Here is a 21,578-nt window from a genome sequence, read left to right as displayed (position 1 = left end):
ATGTGCAGTTGTTAATTTTTTCACTTCCTTTCAGTTTGTCCTAGGTGGCGATAATGTGCAGAAAATGTGAAACTTAATAACAAAACATTTTTGAATTCAACAATGAGAATTTGGACTTCCAAAAAAGGGTACTAAGGAGAAAATAGTAGAAAAGTCTACTTACAGGCTGTTACTCCTGGGCCAAAATATTTCACCAGCCAAGAAATAAGATATTATCAATGTTTGTTTCTGTCTTACATTTTCTTCCTAAAGTTTTCTCTTATCCTCCTCAGGAACAATCTTTGCTTCAGCCTCCAACTCTACAGTTGTTAAATGGTATGGGACCACTCGGTCGCCGTGCTTCTGATGGTGGAGCCAATATTCAGTTACATGCTCAACAGTTACTAAAGCGTCCAAGAGGTCCTTCACCTTTAGTCACCATGAATCCAGTAAGTAGTGACACACCTTGCAGCCATACAATGAGTTAACACCAATTCTGTGCCATTAAAATTTTCTTCTTGTATGAATTATGTTGCTACACAGTTGGTAATGTGGCAGATTTAAATTTACTTAATTACATCTACTTAACTTGGTTTATGGTCCACTTTGACCACACATTTTTCTTCAGGATGGTGCTGACATTGATATAATGAGTAGTGAGATACTGACAAGTCTGAGATTTTTCACCCCTGTGCAGAGATGCCCAACATTTCCTGTGTCTCTTCAATCAGGTGACAGGAACTTGTCTTGCTAAGGACCATAAATGCCCATGAACGTTTTATTCCTGTTATGCAGCGCAGCACTTAAAATCACTATTTTACTCCCCTGCATATTGATCTTAATGGAAAGTTAAACAGGAGGAACTTCTTTCTAGACTGCTCATTCTATGTAGTTCTAATCATGATAAATACTTGTTTTTCTTTGCTTTACCAACAAACAATTTATTAGACAATTGTGATATTAAATTTTAAGCTCGGTAAAATCATTTAGTTTTCATGTTACTTTCAGTTAATGGCTGTAACTTTGTAGTCAGGATTGTTTCAAATCCTTAGTGTGCATAAAGCAACCATTTGCAATGCAGTAATTAAGCTCTGGCTGACTGCGCAATATGTAGTCACTTCAGACAATATTCCCTTTTACAAAATATTGCCCATGTCTTTTTGAGTGTGTGAAGTCCTTGTGCAACACTTAGTTTATTTTCTTTTGTAGTTCCTCCATACCATCTTTATTTCATAGTGTTATTCTTGCTTCTTTTCCCCACAGCACGCTGTGCCAGCCGTGACACCAGTAGATGAGGAGAGCTCAGATGGAGAGCCAGACCAGGAAGCTGTACAGAGGTGTGTAACTTTAGCAGGGACATTTTTGTTGTTGATCTTTCAATTTCCAGGCTATCCCCAAAGGAAGATATACATTTAGCATTCCCAGTATCTGCTTCAACATTTGTAATATCTGTGATTTAGTCCATCTACTGCTGAGTATCCTAAAACTGTTTCTTTGCCACCTCCCAAACTCAGCTTTGAGGTTTTCTGGGCTGGCCTGTACATTCTATAAAAGGCAGCTCATTCAAGACCCAGGTGCCTCTATTCAGCCTATGTGGAATACATACAGCGGGATACATATTGCTCACACAGCACCCTGATTGTAGCAACATATTTGTATTTCATCCATATTTTTAAATCACTTTGTGGCGCCTCCTTTCCTGATTCTGTGACTTTTATTATCTTCACCTCAATTGCCATTAACAACTATGCCTTCAAGTGCCAAGATCTGCGTCTCTGAAACCCCTTTACTCCTTTCTCTTTGCCCTTGACCCTCCTTAAAGCTTAGCTTTGAAATAGACTTTTGATCTCATCTCTCAATAATTTCTTCACTTCATTTCAATATTTCCTTTCTGATTTCACCTCTGTGAAGTGCCATGGGATTGTCAAATATATTATTGATGCTTCATAAATACAGGTTGTTGATGTTTATGAAATGGATTGGTGTTAGAAGAGGAATTGGGATTTTTGGTGGACTGTCTGTTTAAATGCAAGGACAAAACCATTATTCAAAAATTGAAAAATAAACTTATCGGGAATACAAGTAGTGAATTGAGTAATTCCCAATTGAGTAATTCTAAATTTGTGCTTTGCTAAAAGTCATATATTTGATCTGCATTACACTTTGAATGTGTCCAAACTGTCACATTCAACTGTCATAATGCATATGAATCACTCATATAATTATTCCTTGAGTAAGCATTATGATTTGCTTAACCTTCTGATTTCTATTCACATAGCAACAAAAGATACCATTACCAACTGAACCAGCGACCCATGCGTATAGGTTGCATACTGTTTTAATCTTAGCCTGGAACCTTAAAATAAACAAGTTATCTAGATGATACGCAATAATTGTACATTACATGGTGTAACACCGCTGTTGTTATACAGAATATCATTTGTAACTTATTATTATGAGCAATACCATAGGATATCTGTTCATATGTATGGTTTGTAGTTTAGTGCTGATAAAGATCCATTATATTAAAAATCATTATCTGTGATGCCATTGAATCAGGTTAGTTTACACAGGCTTGGTGATGATAGGATGTTATACATGTTCTATAAGGCAGGATTTGAGTTCTGTGGTGCAATGTAAGGGTATGGTCATAAATCTTTGTATTTCAAAGAATTAGTTTTCTTTCTTTTAGCTAAAATATATTTAGTCTTTTGTTGCAGAAACAGTGTTGTATGCATTTTGCTGTTGGGAGCAAAACAAAACAACGAGCAGGAGCAAAGATTATTTGATAATATTACATGCTACTACCTCTATTTTGATGCAAATTCATGATCACAATTCACAAAGAATGGAGTTGACACAGTGACAAGGGTGAAATGCTACCCAGTCTTGCAATTACCAATTAGTAGCCTGGGAATGCTCTCTTTGGTTACAGAGGCAAAGAGTCTTAGACAAAGAATAAATATCACATTTAGGAAAAAACAAATAATATAAGCACTGAAAAATTAAATTCAATTTAATCCTAATTTTCTAATTATTTGACATTAGTATCATAGTATCTATCTCACATAGATATATTTCAACTTAAATATACACTTGTGTTGCAGGTATCTGGCTAACAGGTCTAAACGCCATACCCTTGCAATGACCAACCCTACAGCTGAGGTCCCCCTAGATTTGCAGAGGCAGCTGGGACAGCAACAGGCAATCCGTTCACGGGCCTGGGTTCCTCACCCTGAGCAGCACAGCCGGTGAGTGGCTTTTGCACTGAAACCTCAGATGTTAGAATTGAACTACTGCAGTTGTGCAGATTCCAGAGCGATCAATTCAAATTACTTTGACCTTTTTATTTTAAAATCTCATGAGGCCCAATAGAAATGGAAAGGAATTAACCTGTGCTGTTGTCCATCTGCCTTTCTGCTTTTAAACTTTGGCCTATCTAGTTGTAAAGAAGGTGGATGTTGCACAGTGCAGTTGTGGCAACAGTCCAAATAGTCAGTTCCACCTGAGTTTCTTGGGGAGGCTCCAGGAGCAGTTTAAATGGTCCCAGATTGCCCTCAGCCAGTGTCTAACACCTAGTGTCTGACGGCAAGTTACCAAGTCACCCTTTCTTGTAGAAAACACACTTAAGCCGGAGAAATGATGTATCCATGTAATTAGGGTGCATAACAGATTGCATAATGTATTTTACCATTTTGAAAAAATGCACGGAACAATACTTGTAGAGGAAGATCAGATGAAATTAAGAATGCTGACAATAATAAATAGATAATCTCAAAAATGAAACACCTGCATTTATATGGCACATTTCATGATCTCAAGGTGTCCTTAGCACTTTGAAGTCAGTGAAATACTTTTGAAGTACAGTTACTTTTATAATGCAATGGTAGCCAATTTGTGCACACTAAGGTCCCACAAACAACAGTGGGATAATGATCCAGGTAACCTATTTTGTGATGATGATTGAAGGTTAAGCAGTGGCCAGGACCACCAGGTTAACTCAGTAGAGTTCTTTGATGTGATGTGTTAGTATCCTTGACGTCCAGTTGAAATTTAATATTTATTCTGAAAGGCAGCCTCTTCAAAAATGCAGAGTTTGTTCGGCCTAGGTTTTGTGCTGAAGTCCTAGAGTGGAATTTGGAACCGAAACCTTCTGATTTAAATTTGAAAGTGATACCAGATATGTCATGACAAATGATTATTTGAAGACAATTCAGTCACAACATTTAGAAGAATAATCATAACACATAGGAAAAATAAAACAAAAGTTATGGGAAAGCGTAGATATAGAACTAGATGAACATTTTTTTGGTAGGTGCAGCCCTGGCAGTATATATTTAATGACTTCTTTCTGTGCTGAAATTCTGATGAAACTAATTTTAAAAGATATGATGAATGATGTTTTAAACCTATAATTAATCCCTGTCTTTTAAATCATATTTTAAAAAATGTTTTTATGTTTTATGTTGAACATAGAACATAGAAAAGTACAGCACAGTACAGGTCCTTTGGCCCACGATGTTGTGCCGACCTATCATCCTTCTAAGATCAAACTATCCTGAATTTTCTACATTCTACATTCATCCATGTGCCTATCCAAAAGTCGCTGAAGTGTCTCTAATGCATTTGACTCCACTACCACGGCCTGGAGCGCATTCCACATGCCCACTCTGTGTAAAGAATCTACCTCCGACATCTCCCATACCTCCACTTACCTTAAAATTATGCCCCCTTGGAAAAAATCTCTGGCTATCCACTCTGTCTTTGCCTCTCATCATCTTGTACCCCTCTGTCAAGTCACTTCTCATCCTTCTTTGCTCCAATGAAAAAAAGCCCTAGCTCCCTCAACCTTTCCTCAGTCCAGGCAGCATCCTGGTAAATCTCCTCTGCACCCTCTCTAAAACTTCCACATCTTTCCTGTAATGAGGCAGCCAGAACTGAACAAAATATTCCGAGTGCGGCCTAACCAGAGTTTTGTAGAGCTGTCGCATAACCCCACGCCTCTTAAACCCAATTCCCCTGCCAATGAAAGCCAACACACCAAATGCCTTCTTTACAACCCTGTCGACTCGGTTGCAACTTTGAGGGATCTATGGACGTGGACCCCAAGATCCCTTTGTTCCTTTCCACTGCTGAGAATCCTGCCATCAACCCTGTATTCTGCATTCAAATTCAACACTCCAGAATGAATCACTTCACATTTTTCTGGGTTGAATTCCATCTGCCACTTCTTTGCACAGCTTTGCATCCAGTCAGTGTCCCATTGCAACCTACAACAGCCCTCCACATTATCCACAACCCTACCAGCCTTCGTGTCATAAGCAAACTTACTAAGCCATCCTTCCATTTTGTCATCCAAGTCATTTATGAAGGTCATAAAGAGCAGAGGCCCAGAACAGATCCCTGCAGAACACCACTCCAGGCTGAATACTTTCCATCTACTACCACCCTCTGACTTCTATAGAACAGCCAGTTTTATGTCCAGGCAGCCAAATTTCCCTGAATCCCATGCCTCCCTACTTTCTGAATGAGTCTATCATGGGGACCCTTATCAAATGCCTTGCTAAAATCCAAATACACCACATCCACTGCTCTGCCTTCCAATGTGTTCTGTCACATCGTCAAAGAATTCAATAAGGCTTGCCAGGCATGACCTGCCCCTCAAAGCCATGCTGACTATTTCTAATTAAACTGTTCTTTTCCAAATAATCAGAAATACTGTCTCTCAGAATCCTCTCCAATATTTTGTCCACCATAGAAGTAAGACTGACTGGTCTGTGAGTCCCAGGATTATCCCTGTTCCCTTTCTTGAACAAGGGAATGACACTTATCACCCTCCAATCATCTGGTACTACTCCAGTGGTCAGTGAGGACGCAAAGATCATCGCCAAAGGGGCAGCAGTCTCTTCCCTTGCTTCCTGTAGAAACCTTAAAGTGGGAATAGATGTATGGAAGGTAGAAGGAAGGGAAGGGAAATATGGAGGGATTGGATGAGGACCAGCAAAGAGACGAAATGTTACCTTTATCGGAGGGAGGTGGTATCAAGAAGTAAATAGCTGGGATTTTAAGACTAGTGGTTCTGTTCCACTCACTGGACAAATTAATTATTTCAATATGATAAAATGTGCGGCTGGATGAACACAGCAGGCCCAGCAGCATCTCAGGAGCACAAAAGCTGACGTTTTGGGCCTAGACCCTTCATCAGAGAGGGGGATGGGGTGAGGGTTCTGGAATAAATAGGGAGAGAGGGGGAGGCGGACCGAAGATGGAGAGAAAAGAAGGTAGGTGGAGAGGAGAGTATAGGTGGGGAGGTAGGGAGGGGATAGGTCAGTCCTGGGAAGACGGACAGGTCAAGGAGGTGGAATGAGGTTAGTAGGTAGGAGATGGAGGTGCGGCTTGGGGTGGGAGGAAGGGATGGGTGAGAGGAAGAACAGGTTCGGGAGGCAGAGACAGGTTGGACTGGTTTTGGGATGCAGTGGGTGGAGGGGAAGAGCTGGGCTGGTTGTGTGGTGCAGTGGGGGGAGGGGACGAACTGGGCTGGTTTTGGGATGCGGTGGGGGAAGGGGAGATTTTGAAGCTGGTGAAGTCCACATTGATACCATTGGGCTGCAGGGTTCCCAAGCGGAATATGAGTTGCTGTTCCTGCAACCTTCGGGTGGCATCATTGTGGCACTGCAGGAGGCCCATGATGGACATGTCATCTAAAGAATGGGAGGGGGAGTGGAAATGGTTTGCGACTGGGAGGTGCAGTTGTTTATTGCGAACCGAGCGGAGGTGTTCTGCAAAGCGGTCCCCAAGCCTCCGCTTGGTTTCCCCAATGTAGAGGAAGCCACACCGGGTACAGTGGATGCAGTATACCACATTGGCAGATGTGCAGGTGAACCTCTGCTTAATGTGGAAAGTCGGAAATTATTTCAATATGTTGGGTTCTGTTTTACTCCTACAGAACCACAACTCTCCTTGGTGTGTGTGAATTTGCTAATTTATTTTTACTCCTGATGGTGGGAATGAAAAGGCGTTTCAAGGCAAGTTTTTTTTTCTGGCCAGCAGAACTGGCAAGGAAAGAAATAGGACAAGTTGGTTTTCTCCGTGGATCATTTATCCTGTTAAGAGGTGTGGACAGTTTCTGAAAAAATGATGTTTGAGTGGGATGGTTGCAGAAGTGGGAGATAAGCAGAGATCACTAATTATGGAATTTGACTCAAAATTCATCAAGCAATGTGAAAAAGCTATAAAATAGTATTATATGGGCACCATGACATGGAATAGACAACAGAATGGCCTTCACTGAACCCTCTGTAAACATAATGGTTTTGGATCATTTCTAATTCCCTTTTTTTATACACACAAAGTGCAGGATTTTTCATTCTTTCTTCTAAATATGAGAGTGGGCATTTCTCAAGAAAAATGCCCCCTCCCTCCAACAACCACCATCACTGCTGTGTCCCTAACAGCAAGAAAGCCTGTTAGACAAAATGCCAATGAGGCACTTAAATGGTGATCCTTTTGACGAATCAGGTACTATAGCTGAAATGTCTCACCCTGCCTGAAGTAGGATGCTAGGAACCATTGGCAGTTGCAGTGATGCATCCAAGGTCTGGACTTACAGCAGCCCTGAAGACCAGGACCAATGATAAGGTAAGATCATGAGGTGGGGTCATGGGGAGAGGGAGGTGTTAAAGGCAGAGGGTTGGCTTTAAATGGCCATCCCTCTGCCTCCTTTCACCCTCACATTGGGGTATGTGCGGAACATCTCTCTCACCTGTCCCCCTTCAATCCCGCATTTCCCAAAGAGAAAAGAACACCAGCTCGCCTGCTTTCCATTTAAGAAGGCAGACACTTTTCTCACCTGCCAGGAGTGAAAGTAATGGGGCTGATGGTGGGTTGAAGCTCTTAAATGGTCAATTAATGATACTCAATTGGTGGTGGGGCCGGAGGCTCGACCATGGAGGAGCAAATTACTGCAGATACTGGAATCTGTAATGAAAACAAAAAATGTTGGAGATCGCTGTGGTCAGGCAGCATCCATGGAGAGAAAGCAAGCTAATGTTTTGAGTCTAGGTGCCTCTTCATCAGAGTTGATATGACGAGCTTGACTGTGGACCTTCCTGCCCAGAACATAATTGCTAGGGAACATGTATCTCCCTGGTGCTCATCCGCCTAATTATTTTTGTCCTACCCACCTCTTCGAAGGAGGGGTAAGTTGGAAAATCCTGTCATTTTGCAATTTTCTAACTGAGAATAAATATTGCTGATGTCAATCAGCATGATATTAATCATTAATGATAATTATTTATGTACTACCAATCTACTACAAATTCTACCAGTAATAAGCTGCTTCTTTGGAGAAAGTTTCAGGTATTAACACAGATCTCCAAATTCAGGCACATGGTTTATCGTATTTGCGTTGCTTGACACAATAATACATAAAGACTTTTGTGTGTATTTGGATATATTTAGTGGGAAAGTGCTCGCACCTTTTCAAACCAATCTATCCATGCAAATCAATTTAAATTTGACAAATTGCTTTTATATTTTTACCCACACCCGCAACTTCAAATTATTTTATGCTTCTTATCTATTAGATTATTTCTGTCATATCTTTGTGGCATAATCTTTTGCAACAAATTGAACTAAATGCTAAATGCATGTAAATTTACAAACACTATTGATTGTCATATCAAAGCTTGAATCAATGACCAGTACAGGATTACAGCCACACTGGAAATCTCAGTCATGGAGATAGTGATACAAAGACAGAAAATGTTAATATCCGTAAGTTGCAGACTACATGCAAATCAATAGTTGTGTGATAGTTGGAATTCTGTTGATTTCACAACATGTTTGTAAACAATCCGGACACTTAGTTGGCATTATTTGAAGAAAAACAATAATCTATGTTTGCTACAAAATGCTGCATCTTTCATTCAATGAGGTTTCTTTAAATTAATTTTGGCTCGATTTAGGACACTTTTTAGAACTTTGCATCGGGTATTTTAAAAACTAGTTGCCTAATGTTCACAATACAATGATGACACTCAATTATCAAATGATTATCAGAGATAATGGGAACTGCAGATGCTGGAGAATTCCAAGATAATAAAATGTGAGGCTGGATGAACACAGCAGGCCAAGCAGCATCTCAGGAGCACAAAAGCTGACGTTTCGGGCCTGGACCCTTCATCCAAAATTAATTTAAAGAAACCTCGTTGAATGAAAGATGCAGCATTTTGTAGCAAACACAGATTATTGTTTTTCTTCAAATAATGCCAACTAAGGGCCCAGGCCCGAAACATCAGCTTTTGTGCTCCTGAAATGCTGCTTGGCCTGCTGTGTTCATCTAGCCTCACATTTTATTATCAAATGATTATGTTTGGTTTCTATTGAAATAATGATAATATTTAACTTAATGTTCTTTAAGATCTTTAATGATAATGCTACCATGATAAAAGAAAATGATAGGTTTTGAAAACCTCAAGTTTTTACAACTGGTAAGATCTAATGTGCTAGCTGTATAAATGAGTTGTAGTCATGTTGTACACAGGTAAAAGGACATTCCTCGGAGAGAGATTAATTTCTTGACTATTAATATTTAAATTTCAGCCACATTAGCCAGCTCATGACAATTAATATGTGTATTTACAGCCATTTAATTTAGAATTAGTTGGTTAAATTATACTCAATTTCAAAAATTGAGCTGTAGGTTATGATGTTCCTTAAATGACGAAAAACTTATTTATTTTACCATTTGAAGCAATCATTTTTGTGTGTCAATTTAGCTCCTAACATAAGCTAGCTTGACCTGACATTTTGTTCAGTTACTTTCCAATTTTATTAAATGTTTGACATGACAGAGTGTATGGACTTTGCAGTGAGATTGTTGGATAAGGGAACGGATCCTAAATAGGACTTCATTGTTTGACTTCCATTTAATTTACTTAACTCCTGCACTTTGACTGGGAAAAGTGCTACTTAAATGGTTGGTGGTTGTAAATTTTAGCAGAATCACAGAATTGATGGAGGCTTTTTAGCCTGCTGTGTTTGAAATAGCTTTCTGCAAAGCAACTCAGCTGTCCCACAAATTGCTGTTTCCTCATGGCCCAACAAATGTGTTCCCCAAAGGTGTTTATTCATTTCCCCTTTCTAAGGCCTGATTATACCTGTCTCTACCAGATTCTAAAATTGTGCATTATCTTAAACACTTGCTCTGTTTTTAAAAAAAGCTTTTCCAGACATTGGCCTGAGGAACAGTCATAGTAGTTTCAAAATGTGAACTTTGTTTCTCTTTCCACAAATGCTTCTAAACCTGCTGAATTTCTCCAGCACGCTCTGTTTTTATTCCATATGTTGGCACTGTGCCTTTTTGATTCAACTAAATCACTGCCCCTCTGTTTGTTGATTATTTTGCCAATGGAAACAGTTTCTAATTACTCTAACAAGGCCCCTTTCTATTCACCTTCTCAATCTAGACCCGTCATAATTTTGATCACTTTCTTCAAATCTCCTCTCAGCAATCTCTATGAGGAGCCACCCCAGCTTCTCCAATCTGTTTACATTGCTGTTGCTCCTCTTCCTTTAATTATTTGTGTAAATCTTTTTAGCACCTTCTCACAAACCTTTGGATTCCTTCCTGAAATGAATTTTGTAAAGAAGTTTACACTGTTTAAGAAATAATCTTTCCTTAGTACAGCTGTTTCTATCCATTCTTGAATTGGTTAATACAAATTCTCATAGTGAAAGGTAAGTAAAGAAGTGAGTAATTTACACAAGTACATATTTGGGATGTGGAAAGACAGCATTTAGAATCTGAGATATCTTGTCTTAAAGCACAAAAACAATGAAGTAAGATTAAATCAGAATTTGAGAAGAAAAAGATATAATAGAGTTTGATTTTTGCAGTTTCACAGGACACTTTTTTGAAAATTGTTTTATTTCAGCGTTTGCTATAAAGACCCCAATACCCTGCACCTCCCGACAGAGAGATTCTCACCAGTTCGCCGTTTCTCAGATGGTGCTGCTAGTATCCAAGCATTCAAAGCCCATTTGGAGAAAATGGAGAAAAGCACAACCACCAATAGTAGCATAAAACAACTACAGCAGGTAGGCAGCATTTCACAGAATTGATATGAAAATGTTAAGCAGAGTGAAAATTTACCTAAGACTGTGAAATACAGTTTAATACCTTCACTGGCCATTAACAAAGATGGCAAATCTAATGAGAAATTTGTATAATCCCTTTCCCAACAGCATCTTTTGAGCCTGAAGGAAGCCAATATGATTAAGGTTTCCACTTTACTTTTAAGTAATATTTTATTTATTTACCTATTTATTTATTATTTTAACTTAACAGCTTCACTAGAAAGTTCAACTCAGAATCAAAGTAACATTTGTACATGAAAAGGAAAGCAAACTTCATTGTAAGATGATTCCCAATTTAGTTTTTGGCTGCATCAGGAGAGAAGCAGCAGTCGACAAAGCTGTTGTAGTTGCTGTTTTGTCTTTGAAAATCACTTCTCCAAAACAAAGTCATCTTTTCCTGTTTTATCCACTGCCATTTGGACTGAGGGCGTGATTACCCTTTTTGATAACCTTTTTGGAAACACTGATGACAGAGCAAAATGGTAATTTAACAAGAAAAATTCCAGCTCCAAATAATGCCTTCTTAATAACTTGAACAAAGAAAAACCTAACACAGGATTTTTCACTTTGAAGTTCCAATAATAGGGAAACATTCCTCAAACTACCTATTATTGCCATATAACTTGATTCTTGATCTTCTTCCATAATTGAAACTTGCTGGTGTAAAGATGGAATGTTTTAATTTTCTGTATTTTTGATTGTGGATTTAAATGGGAAAAGGAATGTTTAAAAAAACTGTCTGTTTTAAAAAGCAAGGACTATGGGAGAGAATGTTGCATATTTTTAAAAGCACGCACTTATGATAAGTGCCATTTATACCATTGTTCAACCAGTAGTGAATGTTTAGTTGCAGATAAATTGACCAAACGATTGTGTACAGAATGAGATTTAGCAGTAAAAAAATACTTAAAGCTTGAAGGACAGTTTATTATCCCTCATGAGTCACTTAGTTTTTAGTTTTAAGGAGTAAGTCAGAGACTTCATACATTGTGAACCAATTGCTCTGTGCCTCCTGCAAACAAGTGAAAGTATCTGGGGAAGGGAGTTGGGAGAAGCAGCAAGCCAAGCCAAAGGGATCATCACAGCGAGCCCTATGGAAAGAAAGTATTAAACTGCCTTCCCAGTTTTCCCCTCCATCTATACCACCAATGATTTTTGTGCCTATGTGTGTAGGAGGAGTTTTATAAGAGAGTTAGAGTTTTAATTAGTAGAGTTAAATGTTGATTGTTCATAATTATTTACCTGTAACTGAAGTCTATTTATTTTAGTAATAATTCCTTTCGGTGCAAAAACGTAGCCCATGGTTCCTGTCAACCTGGATCTAAAATCCCTGTTACACTGGGGAATTTTTACAATACCAATGGGATGTGAAAGTTAGGAAAAGGCTTTATTTGGGTCTGAAGCAAATTATCGTTGAGAGTAATTTCTTCCCCTGTGAATGTGAGTAGATAAAACAGTAGGGTGATGTCATCTATTTGGGTAGGGGTATGTCGCTCGTAAAACTTGCCGTGTATATTTGAGCTGTAAAGTGTAGGCCTAATCTGTGCAGTGTGGCATTCTTGGGATTTGTCCACGGTTTTTTGTAGGATGTTTTGAATCTGAGAAATAGAAACAGTTTTACCCATACCTGGTAACCTGCATGATCACCTGTTAATAAAGCCAAAATTACTTATGGAGTAGAACTTATCAAAGTATAGTGCCAATTTGGCATGGTGGCTGAATGGTTAGCACTGCTGCCTCAAAGTGCCAAGGACTCTGGTTCAATTTCACCTTTGGGTGACTGTCTGTGTGCAGTTTGCACCTTCTGCCAATGCCTGTGTAGATTTCCCCTGGGTGCTCCGGTTTCTTCCCACAGTACAAAGATGTGCAGAAATAGTAGGAACTGCAGATGCTGGAGAATCTGAGGTAACAAGGTGTAGAGCTGGATGAACACAGCAGGCCAAGCAGCACCATAGGAGCAGGAAAGCTGACGTTTTGGGGCTAGACCCCTCTTTGGAAATGGGGGAGGGGAAGGAGGTTCTGAAATAAGTAGGGAGAGAGCCCTGCACATGTGATGCTGCTTGGCCTGCTCTGTTCATCCAGCTCTACACCTTATTGCAGGTTAGGTTGATTGACTAAGCTAAATTGTTCATAGTATCCAGGGATGTTTAGGTTAGATGCATTACTTGTGGAAAATGCAGGGATACCTGGATAGTGTGGGGGGGCCTAGGTTTGGATGGCATGCTCTTCAGAGAGTCAGTGTGGTCTCGATGGGCTGAATGGACTGTTTCCGCACTGTAGGGATTCAATGATTTTGTGTGTTGGCCAGTTAGTAAGCTATTTGCATTTTTCACTGAAAGTAAGCATTTATCATAAATGTTTTCTGATACACAGTTTATCTAATGATTACAAACTTCAAAAAAAACAAAAGTGAAGAATACACACCAGTTACCTCCTCTCATAAACCATGTTTCTAATTTTGGATCTCTATTGACCTGGAACTTTGGGTGATTAGTGCTGCATGCAGTATTGCAGAAACATTGATAACTGGTCTCCTCTAAGTGACCACAATTAAGTTCTACTTGTATGTTTAGGAATGTGAACATTTGCAAAAGATGTATGGAAATGCTGTGGATGAAAAAATATTTGAGAAGACTCAGCAACAACACATACTTTACCAACAAGAGCAACAAATTCTACACCAACAAATTCAGGTAGGTAGTCATTTATCATGACATACCCATTTTGCTTTAAGTATGCGTGCTATTTTGGCAAGTCTGACTGTGATACAGCATTCTCTGCTTCCAAAAGTAAAGTGAATCTAGAAGCCATACTTTACTTCTCCAAACAAAAAAAAAATTTGATTATTTTGTTGCGGTGAAGAATTAATTGATCAGCAAGTAATTTCATCAAGTAACAGCACAGTAATTATTAAAAGGAAACACATGGGCAGTCAGTTAGTTCACCTGATTAGAGCGTGGTGCTAATAATGCCAAGAAATAGAAATAGTTGATTGTTCAATCCCCAAACTGTAGGCTTCAGGTTACGAGTTGCATGCTTTCTGTTCTGACTGGAAGCTTGCGTGGCAGTCTTTGCTTCTGGGTGACACGATGGCTCAGTGGATAGCACTGCTGCCTCACAGCACCAGGGATCTGGATTTGATTCAAGCCTCAGGTGACTGTCTATGTGGAATTCTCAGTCTCCCCATGTCTGCATGGGCTTCGTCCAGGTGCTCCGGTTTCCCCCCACAGTCCAAAGATATGCAGGGTAGGTGGATTGGCCATGCTAAGTTGCCCATAGTGCCTGGGGATGTTGAGGTTAGGTCAGTTAGACATGGGAAATGTAGGGGAATGGATGTGGGTTGGCTGCTGTTCGGAGGAGCAGTGTGGACTTGTTGGGCTGAATGGCCTGTTTCCACACTGTAAGAATTCTATGATTCCATTAAAGAGCAGGTCAGGCTCACCAGTTTTAGGCATATTTTAGCCCTCATTTTACATTTTTGTAAATTGGGATTAAAGTGGGATGTGAACAGTTTGCAATATAAAATTGACTACTGATAATTTAGACATTTTATTGAATTATTTCATAACATAAATCAATATAAATATATTAATGCACCAAAATATGGTTAGTGCTACAAAATTGAATTATCAAACAGTTTTGTTTATCATGAAATACACCGCACAGAGGTCATGCTAACTGGCCTATAGCTTAATATTTCGTGCCTTCCTTCTTTTTTGAATAGAAGGGTTATATTTTCTACTTTCTAGTGTGATAGAACTTTTCCTAACCCACAAATCACCTGTCCTGCCACTCATTTGTGCAAAGCTATATGCTTTTTTAGTATTCCAGTTCACTCGGCTTTCATGCTCACATAGTAACCCTTATTTAAGTTTAAAATACTAGTCTTAAACCCCTCTTCTCTCTTTCAAACAGGACCTAAGATTAAATCATATTGTGGTTGCTGTTCCCTAGAGGTGCCTTTAGTCTGTAGTCATTAATTAATCTTGTCTTATTACTTAATGAGTCTGTTATCACCTGACTTTCAGCTTGGTTTCAGAACATGATGTTGTAAGAAACTATATTGAACTTATCATCCAGGTTAACGTTGTCTGTGGTCAGGTGGGTGTATGATAAGCACATTTGACACTTAAATATTATAATGAGGATGTGTACCATCATTTTAACCACATATAGTCGAATCTCCCCAGCCTCTGGGAAACAAGACATCTTAAAGGCAAGAAGCAGTGCTGAATCTATAAGTTGAGTAACTTTACAGCCCTGGGAATGAGGAGGGGTGGCAAGCTAGCCAAGTTAATTTCCTCCTCATCTGTTCTGATTTACCCCTTCCACTGTACCACTCCTCCTCCACATCTAGAATTGTCAGTCAGACTTCTCCAGTTTGTATGTAGATTAAAATCATCCATGATTATTGTCTTCCTTTTATCACAAGCACCCAATGTTTCTTCTTGCATGTTTAGTTCTACACTGAGGTTGCTATTAATGGTCTGTAGACAACTGCCACTCATGACTTTGTTCCCTGACGTTCCCTCATCTTCACCCAAAAAAATCCTACATCCTCATCTCCTGAACCAAGGCCATCTCTATTGCATCAATGTCATCTTTGATTGAGTGTACTATCCCTCCACCTTTACTCAACTTCCTATTCTTCTTAAATGTTGCATATTCTTCAATATTCACAACCCACTGCTTTTCACCCTGGTTACCAGTAATTTCATGAAATTAAGACAGCAACAAGTGAATTGTACTCATGACCTGTACAAGATTTCAAAACAATGGATTTTGTAACCCAGCAGAAGCCAGCATGTGGAGCAAGGTCTACAGAAATATATAGTTTAATTTTACTCCACCACAAATGTTAAATTAATTAGAAAGCAATCACCCTAAAGCTATAGCAGTAAATCAATATGTTTGACTTTATTTAACCTTGTTGTCACACGCACTGCCTACAGGAATGTATTCGACCAGCTCAGCCTTCACCTCCATTGTCGACTGCTTCACTGGTACAGCATGTGGAAAACCAACCAGCATTCATCACACACCAGCTGCAAAGGTGAATAATTTGCAAGTATAACGCAATCTCAGCTATTTGTAGGGTGGCCACATGATAGGTGCATTTCATATTTAAACATTACAATGTGGCTCCATACCATCACTTTAGCCTCATGTGTTTGGATATGTCAGCTTTAGGGAAACTCAGCAGCTTAAAGGAAGGGAGAGGGGTGAACCCATAAATTAGGTGCCTTTACAGCACAGTTTATGGATCAGGAGAAGTGAGAGTGTTTCCTCCAGGCCTGACAAGCTAGTCGATTTAATCTCTTCATTATCTGTCTGGTGGCACCCCTGTACCCTCACAACTCGCCGTGAGACCGTCCTCCTTGTGGAATCCACCCTCGTGCCTGGATCATTATTAGACCTGGAACCCTATTCGGCTGATCAGGCACCCACTCAGACGTGGAACCAAAACTTCTGAACCACTGTGCGATCACTGTCCTTCTTTTCCTGCCAGCCTACCAGCTGTTGTTGTCTTGAGGCTTGTAAAGCATGTTTAATACTTGCACTACTTAACTTGGAGTACAACCAGTTTTGGTAGAACTGGACCTTCTGAAATATTTATGAAATATTGCAATATTAATTTATAAGCTCATCCTCCACACAGCTACCACAGCCTGTCAGACAACACATTCAAAACCTATTATATTCAACGCAGATTTAGATTGTGGCTATAAACCACATGAGTTTGGCAAATTCAACTAATTTTATAGAAGTGGCTCACTTATGGTAAGTTCTTATTAAATAGGATTGTGGGTTGATGACAGTAACTATGACTCTCTTAAGAGGTGCAGCTCTGACTAGCAAACTCGAGGCAAAGCGTTTGATAGTATGTCTTGGGTCGTCTAGGTTGCCCTCAATAAGCAGGCGTAGTTGCCCACTATGACGTTTTGGCGTATTTTTGGCGCATAGTGAGTGTCGTGCCTCCTCGTGGCCCCGCCGGTAAACCCTCAGTCAAACTCTGGCTGCTGGGTGACAAAACGACCAGAAAAAGTACGAGACGGGGCGTGGTCTATACACAGACCAGCCATTAAAAAAAACTAGAACGCGTCCGGTTGGGAGCGGCCCGGATAAACAACCTCCCCGCAGCATCGTTCACAACCGCGAGCTGTGAAAAATAGATCGGTTGTACATGTACCATCCCGAGCCATACATGGAGCTGAGTTTGGTCTGACAGATGCCAACTCACCCTGTATTGGATGACAACGATAACGCTGCAGGAGGCACCGTTGGGCAGCCCACCCAGCGGTTGAGAGGAACAGTACCACCGAAACCTTCTGCAGCAAAAGTTATCAACACGCTGGGCAGAGACGAAAAAACAACTAACTGAGACTGGTGCGGTAACATCTGATGCAACTGCCTTCATGGAAGAAGTTGACATCGAGCCAGTAAGACATAAAGACTCACTCTGTCAGCTCCCGAGTGACAAGTGAGCAAACCCCGGGGACGGGCCCCGCTGATAATGATGACAACAAAGCCTCAAATAACACCAGTATCATCTGGTCCTTGGGCTGTGGTGATACTAGAGGGTAGACCAAACCATCGACGAGCGATGTAAAGACTCGGAAAAGGCACTCCCTGGAGTGTTGCAAATTGAAGGGTCTAGGCCCGAAACGTCAGCTTTTGTGCTCCTGAGATGCTGCTTGGCCTGCTGTGTTCATCCAGCCTCACATTTTATTATTATTGTGGGTTACTGAATTTGTTTTATTAAAAAGCATTTTTGCAGTTTTAAAAGCTGATAAGTTAACTGAAGCTTTCTGTAATTACTTTCAAATTATGACACTGAAAAATATTTCATTTTTCAGGTTACAAATTCAGCATGAACAGTCAAGCCCTCCTCCTAACCATCCCAACAATCATCCCTTCAGCAAATCTAATAACAGCCCTTCTCCTGGCACTACGGCCATCATGCAATCCAGCAGTAAGCATTTTCCATGCTAATTTTGGATGCCAAGATTAACCAGTATAAACATTTTTTGCACCTTGTTAATTTTAATTTATGGATTATTACCTTTTGAACCAGGTAAGTGGATTTGCCAAACTGAGGTATGTCCAAGATGACATGCTTGTGAAATGATGTCTGGAACCCAGTCAATACTTAGCCGTACATCCAGTAATCCTAATCTGAACCAGGTCAACATTTGGCTTCGCACATTGTTGCAAGCCAGTGTCTTTAGGTGTGGAGTAACAAGGTCTTGTCTTGTGGCAGAGTGGATACTCTCTGACCACAAGCCCTGGGTTGAAGCCCACTTCACTCAGAGAAAGTATGTTATAACATGATCAAACAGGTTGATTATCAAATTGTAAATTCTTCCAGTAGGTATATATGGCAGGTGAGTAAAGTTGGAGAGTTTCCTGGTCAACCAGAAGAGTGTGTAACTGCAGCACAGCAATCTTCCCGCATTAGAGGACATCATGTGCAGGTTCTTACAGTAAAGAGCATAATGCTTACTCTGAAGGGCTAGTGTGTGTACACACTCACTCACTTACCTGATTCGCTAACATGCAGTCACTCACACACTCATTCTTTGAGATTTAAGTGTAGTAATAGTGACTGACCAAACATAAAAACTTTCTGCCCATTAGCAAGTAAAATGGTTTCCATCTAACTTGTTGTGACTTTCCAGTTGTGTTTGGTTATGTGACATTCATCCATTCTAATATAATTGAGGTCAACAGAAAATTACAGTTTACTATCAAGTAGAGAAGTATCATTATCTTGTTCCATCTCGATGCTCGCTACTTGTCAGTAGCATTGATGCCAGTGCTAAAAACCAGTTATTTTAAAGCAAGGACTTGAGTCTTTCTAAACTTTTGTATTTAACTATAAAATAAGCTTCCAGATGTTGTGCATGCCAAAATATTTTTGTTTTATTTAACTTACGAGTTAACAGTTATTGTTCAGCTCTTTGAAACTTAATTTGTAAAGAAATGTTCCCTGTCAAATAATGGATTGCCTAGAACTATTTAAAGGGCTGGACTTTGTCTCTAGATTGTGACATGCCTGAAATATTTGTTGTCCTTAATTCCTTAGGTTGTGTTTCTTCTCCATCTCAGTTTCAAGGCTTGACATCCCAACATGCTTTGTTCCAACAGCCAAGCAATAGCCCCCCACCCCCAAACATTAATCTGCCTCGAATGAATTTACAACCTGGGTTGGCACAGCAATCTCAAACGCAGCAGGTTACAATCCAAGTCCAAGAGCCAACAGACATGCTCAGCAATAACTTGCTGCAAAGTGCTGGGCAAACATTGCACACCACGTACCCCCGTGGAATCATCAGTCCAGGAAATCATCTTCCTCTACAACAGAGAGGGTTGCACATACCATCTCTTGGGCTTGGACAGCACAGGGCCTTAGCAAAACAATTGAGTGCTGACAGTGCAGAGACAAGCAGGTAAGATTGATTGTGCTTGAACCTAATTATTAGGTGTTGAAAGTCTGTACATCCTCGGAATCTGGTATGGAAAAAACTATGATATTTTTCTCTAGGGTGTCTGAAATATATCCTTATGTCAGATGGAAACGTGTTTGTACCATAGATTTAATATGATGTGTGGATTTTTTTGAAAAATTTACCCTGTTACTCATTATTCTGTAAAATCACATTTTTTCAAGTTATCTGCTCAGTATGATGAATAGTAAACCTCAAGGTGAAATCACCACCTACTATGAAATAAGATTTGTGTAAATTTGTTTTATATACTATTTCTATCCAATTCACAGTGATAAAATAACATACAGATCAGGAACATTTTATTGAGAAGTTAATGGAGTAACTTAGTCATGCCTGTGGAGAGAAAATGTAGTTAATGTTTTCAGTTCAGATTTCCAGCATCCACATTTCTTTGTTTTGTACTAATTTGGATGACTTCTAATATTTTTGAGTGATTTGGTTGTATAGAATTTGAGCATTGATAAGGAAAGACATTTTGATGAAGCATTTCAGCTTATAGGAAAATATTTTTAAAAAAACCAAGTAAAAGGAAAACAACATTCATACTAAATGACAGGAGAGTGCTGAGTGGTTGGCAAGTGTTTCCTAAAGCCAGAGGTGGTGTTTTGGAAAATACACTGGTTAATGATGACTGGCAGTTAACTGGCAAGTTTTGTTTAAATTTTAACCCAGGTTGACCAACTCTGATTGGTCAGAACATTGCCCTTGGTAATGATTCAGAGAATGCCTGTTGTGACTGAATATATTGTGAATACATGTAGGTGTGTCATGCTGTGAGCCTGACTGATAATTCTAAATTGTTCTTTATTCTTTTAACATCTCTGAAAGTTAAGGTACAAATTTTAGGATCAAAGTTGTACCTGATGCCTCATAATTTCTTTGATCATGTCATATTTAAAATGATTGATCAGAATATTTGAGGGGAAATTTAACCCCAGAAGCAAGTGGATTTGGATCAGGCAAGGTATAAAAGTTTTTTGAAAATCTTGATCTCAGATATACATTGAAACAGGCCATTTCCTGTTTTAGTGAATGAGGGAGAGATTGGGAGGGGTTGGCTGTTGCATTTTGGAAGGTAGTGGTGGTGAGGAAGCCAATCCGTTCCTTTGTGGTGGGTCGACCATGCGATTGTCTGCCTACTTTACATTTTGCCTCCATTTTAAATATGACTCTGATCAACTGTTCAGTGCATTTTCAGCAGTCCTCGTGGGCCAGCAGAAACAGGGTCCTTTCGGTCTGTCCCCCAGTTGAATGACCCACTCCCAAACAATACAGTCTGTGATCACTAATTCTCTAACATGATCACTCACTCCTGTTTCCTTAATTACCTCCGATCTCTCTCAGATGTTTTTGCACCTCCTTCCCTAATATATGACCCCAACCTCCAAACAATTCTCCATGCATGCCTACAGCTTGTATACCATGAAAGGCTTTGGTTTCTGACATTGTATTCCAAAATTGGCAGTCAGTCAATCAGGCTAGCCTCCGGAAACAATTGTGCTTGAAATAAAAAGCGTGGTGTTAACACTGCACAATATTTTGGGACCAGAGCTCCTTGCTGCCAATTGGGAATCCTGCCCCAATAAGTAACAGGGCTCCTTACATTCCAATGCCAGGATGAGTTTTAACACTAACCATTCTTTGGGTCTAGTTTCCAATTTTAATAACATTGTTGAGATGAGATAGTGGATGGAAGCTAGGTGCTTCCTTCGTAATGGAGAGAAAATTAAAATGCTCTTAAATTGTTTCAATGTACCTCCTAGCAACTTGGTCAAAAGCAAGATTAGACTTGCCAGTGTTATGTTGCTTTGCCACATATTCCAATGGGGAATTCGGCATTACACAGGAATAATCAAAGTAACTTGTGTGAAGGGAGTACTGAAACATCGTTCAAAATCTCTCCTCATGATTGCTGAATAGTTGTTACATTGCTGAGTCTTGAAGGGGTTA

The 21,578-nt window shown here is 39.7% G+C and overlaps 1 protein-coding gene across 5 annotated transcripts in view; it reads left to right on the top strand.

The window, feature by feature from the left end:
• Positions 1 to 21,578, top strand: part of sik3 (SIK family kinase 3) — a 334,512-nt gene that overhangs the window by 295,640 nt on the left and 17,294 nt on the right. For 4 of the 5 annotated variants that reach the window (XM_048562166.2, XM_048562165.2, XM_048562164.2 and 1 more), the window contains 8 exons: positions 273 to 428; positions 1,243 to 1,316; positions 3,087 to 3,230; positions 10,917 to 11,079; positions 13,692 to 13,811; positions 16,071 to 16,171; positions 17,976 to 18,091; positions 19,205 to 19,568. In XM_048562166.2, the coding sequence (XP_048418123.1) occupies positions 273 to 428; positions 1,243 to 1,316; positions 3,087 to 3,230; positions 10,917 to 11,079; positions 13,692 to 13,811; positions 16,071 to 16,171; positions 17,976 to 18,091; positions 19,205 to 19,568 (1,238 nt within the window). The remainder of the gene's footprint in view (positions 1 to 272; positions 429 to 1,242; positions 1,317 to 3,086; positions 3,231 to 10,916; positions 11,080 to 13,691; positions 13,812 to 16,070; positions 16,172 to 17,975; positions 18,092 to 19,204; positions 19,569 to 21,578) is intronic. The other variant, XM_048562167.2, reaches the window with a different exon arrangement.

This window comes from Stegostoma tigrinum, chromosome 32, assembly GCF_030684315.1.
Source record: "Stegostoma tigrinum isolate sSteTig4 chromosome 32, sSteTig4.hap1, whole genome shotgun sequence".
Classification (NCBI taxonomy): domain Eukaryota; kingdom Metazoa; phylum Chordata; class Chondrichthyes; order Orectolobiformes; family Stegostomatidae; genus Stegostoma; species Stegostoma tigrinum.
Note: the sequence above shows the minus strand (reverse complement) of the source record. Positions and strands in the feature narration are given on the sequence as shown.